At 33.2% G+C, this 12,500-nt stretch overlaps 2 protein-coding genes across 2 annotated transcripts in view; one reads left to right on the top strand and one right to left on the bottom strand.

The window, feature by feature from the left end:
• Window positions 1-1,815: 1,815 nt before the first annotated feature.
• On the top strand, window positions 1,816-7,573 carry LOC133676937 (acetyl-coenzyme A carboxylase carboxyl transferase subunit alpha, chloroplastic). Its single transcript, XM_062098749.1, has 12 exons — window positions 1,816-2,052; window positions 2,246-2,646; window positions 2,755-2,829; window positions 3,440-3,547; window positions 3,683-3,843; window positions 3,983-4,097; window positions 4,181-4,335; window positions 5,012-5,063; window positions 5,156-5,224; window positions 5,537-5,614; window positions 5,691-6,828; window positions 7,215-7,573. Exons 2-11 carry the CDS (start codon window positions 2,314-2,316, stop codon window positions 6,825-6,827), a joined length of 2,283 nt encoding a protein of 760 aa, XP_061954733.1. The 5' UTR covers window positions 1,816-2,052; window positions 2,246-2,313; the 3' UTR covers window position 6,828; window positions 7,215-7,573.
• Window positions 7,574-8,108: 535 nt separating this feature from the next.
• The window catches only part of LOC133677053 (steroid 5-alpha-reductase DET2), an 80,153-nt gene continuing 75,761 nt past the window's right edge, over window positions 8,109-12,500 (bottom strand). Inside the window, exon 2 of the mRNA XM_062098895.1 lies at window positions 8,109-8,994. Coding sequence (XP_061954879.1) covers window positions 8,213-8,986 — 774 coding nt within the window. The 5' untranslated portion in view covers window positions 8,987-8,994 and the 3' untranslated portion in view covers window positions 8,109-8,212. The remainder of the gene's footprint in view (window positions 8,995-12,500) is intronic.

Raw genomic sequence — 12,500 nt, 5'->3', positions numbered from 1 at the left:
ATGAAGCTGAATATTTAATTATGATTAACAATGGACGAGATGAGGGATAACAATTGTTAATTGATAAAATCAAAGGAGTTGGAATTGAGTTAATAATAACAATAAATAAATAAATAAAATCAGAAGCTAGACTTATGTTTCCGTTAAATTATCTTTTCACTTTTCAGATGGACTTAGAGCGTGTTTGGCAGTGTGGTTGCGGGTGCTTTTCAAATAACTTTTCGTGCCAAAATACATGCCAACGATGTTTTTTCATTTTTTAAAAATCATTTTTGACATCAGCACATCAAAACGATCCAAAACGTACAAACCATATTAAATTTTAGCAAAAAAAAAAACAAAAAATTTTCAAATTTTTTGGGAACGCGGCCGCAGCCGCGTTCCCAAACGGTCCCTTAGTGATAACAGGAAACGAAGCTCAAAACCAAATCGTGGTTGGAGTCGAGTCCAAGGACATGGATCATCATCGAAGTCATCGCGAGCCAGGACCAATCACACGTGCAATCAAGCATCTCACGTGCCAGGCAAAAACGCAAAGGCCGAAGCCCTTTTAACGGTTAAACCGAAAAAGCTGGCTCATTATAGACACAGCAACGATAAGGGTTAAGTTTAACTTAGCCCCTGTAGTTAAGAAAACTAACAGATTTGTCCGTCTAGTTTCAGAAAATATATATTAAATCCATTCATTTCCATTAGTTTATAATTTATTAACTTTATCATTTTCATGCTCCCTTCCAATTTATTTTGTTTATTTTTTTGAAAACTAAAAAAAATAGATAAGGTGGGAAATTTTGATAATAAAAAAATATTAAACTCCATGAAATTGCTAGCAAACATGATTTAATATAACAGAAAAATTTAAATTGTAGTTTTGAATTTCAACCAATAATATAATATAATCTTGATAAATTAATAAATTTGATTAAATAATATTTTTTATTAGTCCTAAATTGGAACCAATAAAGTAAATTAATAATTTGTTTAATTTATAAGATAATATATTTTTAAAAAATGACATAGGTCTTACTTGATATAAAAATAAATAATTTTTTTACATTAAAATCATATATATTGGCTCAATTATGAGATCTTTGTAAAATATGACACTAGTGTTACTTGTTTTTATTTTAAATTGATGTCTCTTTAAATTTAATTTTTAAATTTTTTTAGTGCATAAATAGTTTTGACGTAGTGTTCTTGTATTACAAGAGAAAATTATACAATGTAATTATTTATTTGAACGCATCTTTGTGCAAGATTGTCTGTAATACATGATTATTGTCTTCAATTTCATCTTCTATGTCATTTTCTATTATATTTTTAATAATTTGCTTTTCACTTATTAGCTCTCTTGTATATTTTTAAAATGAGAAATTATTTTATTAAGTTTTATCATTTGTGATACTATTTATTTTATTAGTATTTTGTTTACCTTAATTTTCAAGAAGTATATTAATTAAGTATAGAACAAATGTAATTTTAGTTTGTTATAAAAATAGATAGATTCATGACTTCTATTTAATGAGATTAATTACATTAAAAGTATTTATGTTTTTATATTTTTAAAAGTGTTTTTTAATTTTTTTTAATTAATTTTTTTAATTTTTTAATATAATAATATAATAATTAAAAAATTTAAAATAAAAAAATTATTTTAATATATTTTTAAATAAAAAATATTTTTAAAAATAATTATTACACAACATCAGATTTGCTTTAAATGAGTACGATAAAAAGTCTTCAAGGGACTATTTTGAACTCTTGAAGGGACTGAGTACGTGTCCCTCTCTTAACATAAGAAGTATCGAACTGAAAACAAACCAAACCAAACAAAACAAATGCCCTTCTTTCTCTTCCTTTCCCTTCCCTTCTCTTTTGACGATCTCTACGATGTTTCCCTCATTTTCCTTCGCTTTAAATAAATATTAATATCATCCCTCACTTTTCTCTAGTTGTTTGCCAAACAACCCTCCCCTTCCTTCCTTCCCTCCTTCTCTTTAGATCATCCTCCCTCTCCTCTTCTCTTCTCTCCTCTCTACAGAGATCTCACTGGTAACTTCACCTTTTGATTCTTTTTTTTTTTGGGTTAAAAATGGAGAATTAATGCATTTTTTTTTCTAACTTATAGTAGTGTATTTTTAGTCCAAAACTACTACTACTACTACTACTACTTTTACTAAATTACTTATCCATTAAGGAGTGAAAAATTAACGAGGTACTGATTTCCCCCCCCTGTATTTCACAGATAAAATCGAGTTTGCGTCGGGGATAAATTTGGGAATTTGAAGATCTACTAGGTGTGAGGGTTTTGCTATGGCTTCTTCTATATCGAATTCGGCAGTTGCATTTACCGGAGCGACAGCTTCGGATCTTCTGCGGAGCTCGAAGAGCTGTGGTGTTAGTGGCATTCCGTTGAGAACCCTAGGAAAGGCGCGATTCAATGTGAAAACGAGGGATTTATCGGTGGTTGCGAAGGCTAGGAAAGTTAAGAAGCATGAATATCCATGGCCTGCGGATCCGGATCCGAATGTGAAAGGCGGGGTTTTAACTCATTTATCGCATTTTAAGCCTCATAAAGAGAAGCCTAAACCGGTCACTTTGGATTTCGAGAAACCACTTGTTGCACTCGAAAAGAAGATCATCGATGTAATTTGCCTTTGCCCTTTTGTGCTAGCTTGGCTTTTAAGCTGAGAGTATTAAAAAAAACAAAAACTGGTTGGTTGAAATGTTGGTGCATTTTTTGTTCTGTTGCAGGTGCGGAAGATGGCGAATGAAACTGGTTTGGACTTCAGCGATCAGATTGCATCGTTAGAGAGTAAATATCAACAGGTTTGCGAACGCGGATTAGTTGAATTTGATACAATTGTATGGAGTCCTTTTTATGCTGCAGTACAGTGATTATGAAAATTGTTGAATTGAAACCTCAAGTTTGAAGTTTTGTATCATTTGTCTGGTCATAATATCCTGATAAACATAATGTGATTACAGCTGTTGATGACTGGTAATAGTTTTGGGTTTTATCAATGTGGTTTGAACGTTCCTGATATGCATTTTTTTCTATTTGTCTAAATTTTTGCATCTGTGTTCTGCTACTCTCTAAGTAGATAAGGTTGCAAGAGTAGTGGGTTTGGAAACTTGAACTGAAACTGAAAGTGATAAACTGTCAAAATTCATTTGGAGGAGCAAATCCATTTGAAACCAGACAGTTTCCCCAGAAAGATATGATTGTATTATTAGGGGAACGGATGAAAAATAATGACAGGGATGTGTATATCTAATGTATTTCTGCCATTTGTAGAGCCTCTTTCTGAAGCAGGAAAAATGCACAATTTATTTTTGTCTTAATGCTGTTTAGGGTCCAAGGCTTTAGGCCTAGGCTCCATTGTTAATGGATTCTGTTGCTTAGAGTATTTTCATGTTTTTCCACTATTGATTTCAGGCTCTAAAGGATCTGTATACGCATCTGACTCCTATACAACGTGTGAATATTGCACGCCATCCGAACAGGCCAACATTCCTTGATCACATATTTGGCATTACTGAAAAGGTCTGCTACTCATAAGCTCATTTAACTTTTAGATTCTCCTAATTGCATATGTTCTTCCTTCTGATATTTCTGTGTTCAATTGGTGGATGCTATGGAACTATCTTAATGAATATCTGTGTATCATTAAATGTCCAGTTTGTAGAGCTTCATGGGGATCGTGCAGGATATGATGATCCTGCTATTGTTACTGGTATAGGCACAATAGATGGTAGAAGATACATGTTCATGGGTCACCAAAAGGGAAGAAATACAAAAGAGAACATTATGCGTAACTTTGGGATGCCTACACCTCATGGGTATGTTCAATTATATATAAACATATTTCAATAAACTTTGCAATGAGATATTGATTTCTCTCCCACACATTAAGCAATCCACTTGCAGAGTTGGATATTTAGTATCTGTCATGGACTGATAAATGTCTTTTTTTAACAGCTATCGGAAGGCTTTACGCATGATGTATTATGCAGATCACCATGGCTTCCCTATTGTTACTTTTATCGATACACCCGGAGCATTTGCAGATCTTAAATCCGAGGAGCTAGGCCAAGTACGTGGATAATTGTACTGCAAAGCTTTCAAGGCTTTCTTTAAATGCAGTTCAACTAATTTGTTTGCTATTCATATGCACAGGGCGAAGCCATTGCTCATAATTTGAGGACCATGTTTGGCCTAAAGGTTCCCATTGTTTCTATTGTTATTGGGGAAGGTGGCTCTGGTGGTGCTCTGGCCATTGGCTGTGCTAATAAATTGTTAATGCTTGAAAACGCAGTTTTCTATGTGGCCAGGTACTTCAATGGGTTTTTTTTCCCTTTTTTTTTTCACTCCATTTATTCCAGAATCCGAATGTTTGTGCAAATTTACTATTGGGCATTTGCTTGGCTTGGCTTGTCTTGTCTTGTCGAAAAGATGGGACTCATTATCAGCTGTGGAAATTATCACTCCTGTATCCGATAACTCGTATAGAGGAAAAGGATTTAGTAAAATATGTTTGGACAACTCCCTTTGACTTTGAGTGCTATTTTAGGAATATGGTGGTACCGAGGTCTGGTTGCTCATTAGGTTTGGTGGTCTTTCCTAAGTGACTTACTTAGCTCTGTTGCTTATTTTGAATAGTCAATTTGGAGGATATGACATTTTGTTGTGGCAACATGCACATACAGCCATTGGTGAGATGGCTGTCTATTTTAGTGTAGCTCTTACTTGTCATGATTCTCCTGTTGACTGGGATTAGTAGTTGTCTGGTTAAACAAGCTTGTATTTTTGGCCTAGTTATGGAAATGTGTTCATCAACAATGTTATTATTCTTTTAAGGATCCAACTTTGCAATGCATCAACTGGTTTCCATGTTCTTTCCCTTTTATAAGGATATGATGTTTTATGCTCCATGTTTTTATTTTTCACACAAATGTGCTGATTGATTTTACATTTCCTAACATTTTTTAAACTTATTTTGTGTTAAAGTCCTGAAGCATGTGCAGCAATTTTATGGAAGACTGCCAAAGCTGCTCCAAAGGTTTGTAGTCTCTTCTCACTTTTGGACTTTGCCTGCATTTGGATATTTTATTGATTATAGATTATAGAAACGTTTTTTCCCTTCTCCTGCAGGCAGCTGAGAAGCTTAAAATCACTGGTCCCGAGTTGTGTAAGCTGCAAATTGCAGATGGAATCATACCTGTAATGATCTTCTTTCTAAAATTTTCCTTTAGAAAGCTGTTCTAAGATTTTAAACCATGATAATTTGCATGTTCTACAAACAACAAAGGTTGCCTCGGGAAGGGAATGGTTGGTGGGTGATTCCGGGCTGCTATGCATGTATTTATAAAGGAATTCTTATTGAAATTTAGTTCAGATTCATGATATTGAGAAGTGCTATTGATAAATAACATATATCTCACTGCTTTTCTCTTCCTCTTCTCTTTATATGTTTTTACGTTGATGAATAAAAGCTGCTCAACTATTTTTTCTTGTTAAAAAAAAAAAAAACAGGAGCCACTAGGTGGAGCACATGCAGATCCATCATGGACCTCACAACAGATAAAGAAAGCAATTAACGAAACTATGGATGTGAGTGCCACTTGCAAGGCTTCCTTAAGAACCAAATTCTAATGCTGTGCCATAACATTAATCTTGTCTTTAACAGGAGCTCAAGAAAATGGACACGGAAGCTTTACTAAAACATCGCATGCTTAAGTTTCGAAAAATCGGTGGGTTTCAAGAAGGAGTCCCAGTTGATCCTATAAGAAAAGTCAACATGAAGAAGAAAGAAGAACCCATCGCGAGAAAGACTCCAGTTCTGGAATTGGAGGATGAGGTTGAAAAACTGAAAGAGCAAATTTCAAAGGCCAAGGAGTCATCTAGCAAGCCTACAGAGTTGGCTTTAAATGAGATGATAGAGAAACTAAAAAAGGAGATTGATCTTGAATATTCTGAAGCTGTTGAAGCGATTGGCTTAAAGGACAGGTTATTGAATTTGCGGGAAGAATGTGCAAAAGCAAATTCACAGGACCATCTCATGCATCCAGTTCTGATGGACAAGATCGAAAAGCTTCATGATGAATTTAACAAGGGCCTGCCAACTGCTCCTAATTATGCGAGCCTGAAGTACAAGCTTGGCATGTTGAAGGAGTTTTCTAAAGCCAAATGTGCCTTGGAGAAGAAGAGCAAGGGTGAGGAGCTGAAACTGGATATCGATAAGAAAATCAAAGAGGTCATGGATCGGCCTGAAATTAAGGAGAAGATGCAAGCACTAAAGGCAGAAGTTCAAAAGTCAGGGGCCTCGACTGCTGCAGATTTAGATGAAGGCACAAGGGAGAGCATATCAAAGATGAAGAAAGAGATACAGTTGGAATTGGCGAATGTCCTCAAGTCCATGGATTTGGATGTTGAGATTGTAACGGCAAAGAAACTCATTGATGATGGCTTGAAGGGAAAGGTAGAAAGTTTGAGGGAGGAAACTAACAAGAAAATTGAAAATCTGATGAACTCATCAGATCTTAAAAACACCATCCAGTTACTGAAGTTCGAGGTAGCCAAGGCAGGGAAAACACCAGACGTCGCATCAAAAAAAAAAATTGAGGCTTTAGAACAACAAATAAAGCAGAAGCTTGCCACTGCTATGAACTCCTCAGAAATAAAATCGAAGCATGAAGAGCTGCTGGCAGAGATCGCCGTAGAATCCAATGGAAGTTTGAAAAATGATGATCTAAAGGAAGGGACTCCAAAAAATGATGAATCCAGGGTAGAAATTAATTTGGGTGCAAATCGCAGCTTTACTTAGAGTGAGTTCTTTGATTCTTATTTCTCCTTCTCCGATGGATAAAGTAGACATATATCTAGCGTTCTATTCTATTTTGAGTTTTGTTTGAGGGTACATCCTACACGCTAAGATTTATAATTTCTTAAGCCTAAGAATACAAGTGGTCTTTCTTGACGTGGGCTCAGTTCCATTTGCACTAGGCAGCATGCCTCTCCTCTAAGACTACTACTACGGCATTGCAATGTTTACTTAAATCCCAACGAGTTCATTTAGTAAATAGGGCTTACTATGTATTGCTAGCGCTGAAGGCAGTAAATTTATTTATTTAATTTGAACAAAATTGGCAAGTGATTTTCATGATTATTTATTGAGTCATTCCATTCATTTTGTAACAATCTCTCTTTCTAGGTATGCAACTGGTGATGATGGCATTGAAAGAAGTTTCTCATTAAAGCAGTCAGAACAGCACCATGCTCTTCTAATCCGGGCCTTTCGACCTCAGGGAGGCTGCATTATTGTCTTCTCTGGCTACAGCGCACAAGGTTTTGTTCCATGCGAAAACGAGAGTCCACAACATTATCTTTATTAGCTGAAGCATTTTCCATTCCAATTAGGTTTTTATTAATCTACCCTGTACTGCCTTTTCAATTTTATTTTATAATGTCTCTATTTGCATTGATAGACGAAGACAGTTTTTGTATAAATTATGTGAGCGCCAGAGGAAAAGCTCGCAGGTATCAGTAATAACACCCGTCCGTTGACTGAAATGAACGTTCCACTTTCAACTCAAGAAGCTTGAAACTTCTATGTTTCATTGAATTCCAAGGTGATCATTTTCAAAAGACATTATTTTAAGAGGCATCATATTAATGGAGGATTGCAGTATTAGCTTATGGTTAAAAATTTTAAAAATTTTATTTTTTATTTTAAATTAATATTTTTTAGTATTTTTAGATATTTTAATATTGTTAAAAATAATTTTTAAAAATTAAAAAATATTATTTTAATATATTTCTAAATAAAAAACAACATTTATCTACTATTAGACCTAGCATATTGTCTACTTTTAGACCGAGCATTGGCGATGCCGTGATTCCTTGTCAGTACTATGCAGTAGTTCCTCTGTTGGTGACTGCAGTAATCCTGTCATTGCTTCTTGCGTGCCCTTTTCTGAGAAGATAGACATGTAGCAGAGCCTTCAGTGCTGTTAACATGCTGTCGATGTGCGAGGATAATAAAGAAACAAAAAAACACTGTCGTGCAAACAAATTTGAACAAAGATTGAGCAGTTAACACGCAGTCTAATGGAATATTACTTTGCATTTGATTCTTAACTGGAAGAAACACAACCAGCCATTACAGTTCCATTGTTTCAGACTAAAAACACAAGAAGAGGGAAAATAGCTTCAACACAGAAAAGGGATCACTGCTTTCCTGCTCTTGGGATAATCCTCTTTGAACTTCTCCAGGTACCATTCGTGATTGGCACATGCCCTAGGCACCAAGTTAGCACATGTATAGAGTAAAAAACCAAACCCAGCCCAAGACCAAGTCATCACTGCCCATCCAAGCCACTCCATAATCTCCCCGAAGTAGTTGGGGCAGCTCACCAACTCAAACCACCCTCCTCTCGGCACCTTATACCCACCACCTTCCTTCTTCAAACCTAACAAAACACCATCGGCCCACGTATTGATCCTCATGCCCCACACAAACACCACTAACCCACCAAAAAACTTCCACCAAAACAGTCCCCCATCATAATCACTCTTGTAATGAGACACCCACCTAACCTGCAAGTAAGCATTCAGCAGATTAAACCCAAATGCCATAACGGCCACACTCACTGGGAAACCACCAGTGGTTTTGGAATTCCGATAAATCCGAAGTGGGTAGATGCAGGTGCGGTGGAAGTAGTGGAGGAGGAAGGGGGACATGAGGATGAGAGCTTTGGGATTGGTGAAGTGTTGGCCATAGGGGAAGAGGAGGAGTGTGAGCCAAAGAGTGGGGCTTTCCATGAGAATCCAAGCCAAGGGTGGAGAGATTGTAGGACCCCACCCTGGACGGTGGTGCTTCCCATACGGGGCTTGAAGAAATTTCAGGGAAATGAATGTAGGGGGTCCTATGAGGTAAATGGATAGGAGACTGTAGTGAAAGAGGCTCTGATCTAATAGGGCCATTGTTGTTTGTTTTGTTGTTTGATGAAGGTGATGACAGATTGTGGGTGATGATGCTCTTCGAAGTTAGGGCATTTATGTAGAATAAATTTGTATAAAAAGTTAACAAAGTTGTCGATTTGTCATTAACTTCAAGCTTTTATCGTAAGATCCATGGGCTTAAATTATTTCTAATCAAATATATTTATGAATCATTAAGTCAAAAACTAGAAAAAAAACAGTAAATTAATTTGTAAAGGCCACACCAAGTAATATCATAGATTTCATTTGATATAATTTATGAAAAGTGACCCTTGACTGTTAGAATATACAACTTAGAGCCATTCTCAAAACATATTTTAATTTAATTTTATGAATATTAAAATAAATATTTGAAAGAATTTTTAAATTCTGAAGTAAAAAATGTATTTACACTAAAACTTATATCTTCTTATATATATATATAACATAGACATCACCTTTCTTTAACAACATTATGGTTTTGTCCATAAGTAATTAAAGTATAAATTTGTATAATTCAAAAGATTTAAATTTATGGGGAAAATGCATTTTTTAGACAAAAATTTATTTTTATTATTCATTAATTTTTATTTTTATTTTGATGAACACTGATTTTTATTGAAAGCTCGATGCAAAATAATATAGATGTTTGATTACTTATATAGATTAATGTATGTTTGTTTTAATATTATTGAAAAAATACACATTTTAATAACTACTAAAAAAATAAAAAGTTAGTTTAATACATTGTACCCTAAATTATAATAATTTTATTTTTATTCAACATTTGAAAGCAAAAAACCTACGAGGTTTGTGCTAATAGTTGGTATTGTCTGCATGTAAATTCATTCATTTATTTATTAGGAGTTCTATTTTTTTCTAAATATTTTCACAATGATTCACAAAACATTTCATTTAAATAATTGTTTTACCTGATTAAAGATTTACATGATTTATTATTTGCTAATATTTTGCAAACCGATTTATTATTTTGATCCATCCGGGATCTAAGTAAAATCACTGGGAATTTTCATCCTAGTCTTAATAATTTTTTCTTTTAATTTATCATTATTTAATTGAGGATTTTCTTATTTAACATTGATTTATCAATTTTAGTTTTTCTCCTAATTTATCATTATCTAATTGATGATTTTCTTATTTAACATTGCTCTATCAATTTTAAGCCCGGGGTTTACAATCCTTATGCGTCTAACATGTATCTTCTCATTTATTATTTTATCAACTTACCAAATTAGACCCTTCTAAACGTTACAAGTTCCTAACTCAATTTCTAAACATTACAACACCATTAAAACACTAAGATCTACACAATTTCATCAATTTTCACACTTCTGTTCTAACAACTTAGTATCATAAACCAATACCTAAACTATTTATTCTTTATGAATCACAATCATGATTTTACACAATTCCATCATCATACTAATCAAGTTTAATCATGATAAAATAATTCAAAACCCAATATTTACACAATTTATTCAATCTTCATATTTTGTTTTCATTCTTAGATATAACCATAATAGGTAAACCTTTAACAATTCATATTACAACATTTAAAACCAATCTTAACCATTCCCATATCATTTAAATCATAAAAAAAATCACATAATTTAATCAATTTCCAAAAACCCCATAAAAGTACCTAGTTAAGGTCAACCACTTCAAACTTTAATTTCTCAAAATTAGTTTTTAATCTATTCAATTATATACTTAATCATGTCATCCAAACCCCAATTAACTAACAATTACATAATTACATAAACATTAACAATTCTCAAAATTAGGGATTTTCAATCCCACATCATAATTCAAGAAATTAAATGTATTTATTGCAAAAGTAACATTTTACCACTACCAAATAACCTAATTAACCCAATTAAATGAGTCTTTTGTAAGGATTCCAAGGATTTCCTCTTCCTTTTTGAATTTTGCATTCTTTCTCGCTCAAACTCAAAAACTTCCAACCCCTTTCTCTCTAAGATTCGCTAATTAAATTTGATTTAATTAGTAGAAAACACTTAATCACACTCTCATATCATTTAAATTAAGAGGATTTGGAGAAAAATAAAGTAGAAAAGGGAAACTTATTTCATTTGTGACTTTTCATCAATTAATTAGAGATTTCCACCCCTAATCATATAAACTTTCCTCTTAATTTATTATTTTTAGGAGGGAAATACACCATTAAACATGAAGTTTAATGATTTTAGGTTGAGGTTTAGATACAAGCTTTTTAGGTTTGAAACCATAAGCAACTTTAAATGGAATCATGTTGATAAATTTATTAACCGAGTTATTATAAGCAAATTAGGCCATAAGGAGAACCAAATCCTAGTTTTTTTTTTATGATGGTCACTTACTAGATATCTTAAAAAGTTGTTAAGCTTTAATTAATCACCTTAGTTTTGCTATTTGTTTAGGGATAATATTGGAGAATTACAACTTGATACCAATAATATGCCAAAAGGTCTTCTTAAATGAACTCATAAATCACACATCCTTATCTAAGATTATAGTTTTGAAAATATCATATAACTTGGCAATATCATTATGATAGTCTATAAATTTGATAAGGAACATACATCTCTGGAATTTCTATGGAGGTATTATCAACCCATAACACATTATATAACTAAAGGATGAGGAACCTACTTTAAGCCTTGGTGAGCTGCAATAATAAAAGATATTACATAGATATAATTTTCATTATTAATGATGATCTTGTAATTTTTATCCTTATATTTAATACAGGTATGAAAAATAACAATCCTTCTTTAATTTTTAGTTCTCTAGGATTATATTATGGTACATCTTACTAGATCTAATCTAGTCATTCCTAATTTTATAATGTGTTACTCAACTTGAATGGATAAATGAATCAGACACAACCTAATAACTTTATCTTTCTCATCCAGGTTATAAAAATCAATATGATCGATTTTAAACACTTAATCACCATAGTCTTTCTTTTTACCTATGTCATTTTGTTCTTTGATAACTTGTGCCTCATTAGTATGGTTGGCTGCAACATGACCGAAACATTGACATTTAAAACATAGACTTATTGAACTTGTTTTAGACACTTCACTGAGTACTTTTTTACCTTTGTTTTTCTTAAAAGGTTAGACATTTTTTAGGTTGAGTTTGTAAGGTGAAGCACATAATAAGAATTATTATTCCTAAATTGAGACCTATCAAAGATGTTGGGGTGTCTAAACATCTTATTCACTAATTTTTTATAACCAACTTGTAATCTTGAACTAAGAGATAGACTTGGTCAATAGTGGAAACACATCGAAGCGCAATCTCTTTTATAAGATCATCATTCAAAGTCTTACAAAACCTACTTAAAAGTCATGGTATAATCCGTTCTCATGGCACATCTCATTTTATTATCATCAAATTATGCCACATATTTACTCATAAGCTTGTTTTGTTGCCTAAGGTTATTCTATTAGTCTAAAAAGTACCTTCATATGATAGGGATAAATACTTT

Source organism: Populus nigra, chromosome 17, assembly GCF_951802175.1.
Source record: "Populus nigra chromosome 17, ddPopNigr1.1, whole genome shotgun sequence".
Taxonomy (NCBI): domain Eukaryota; kingdom Viridiplantae; phylum Streptophyta; class Magnoliopsida; order Malpighiales; family Salicaceae; genus Populus; species Populus nigra.
This window is presented reverse-complemented; position numbering and strand designations above follow the sequence as displayed.

Excerpts from the sequence above, each read along its gene's own strand:
- LOC133676937 (XM_062098749.1), top strand. The coding sequence starts at position 2,314 with ATGGCTTCTTCTATATCGAATTCGGCAGTTGCATTTACCGGAGCGACA. Across the intron at positions 3,548-3,682 it reads TATTTGGCATTACTGAAAAG|TTTGTAGAGCTTCATGGGGA; the intron begins GTCTGCTACTCA and ends TTAAATGTCCAG. Across the intron at positions 5,225-5,536 it reads TTGCAGATGGAATCATACCT|GAGCCACTAGGTGGAGCACA; the intron begins GTAATGATCTTC and ends AAAAAAAAACAG.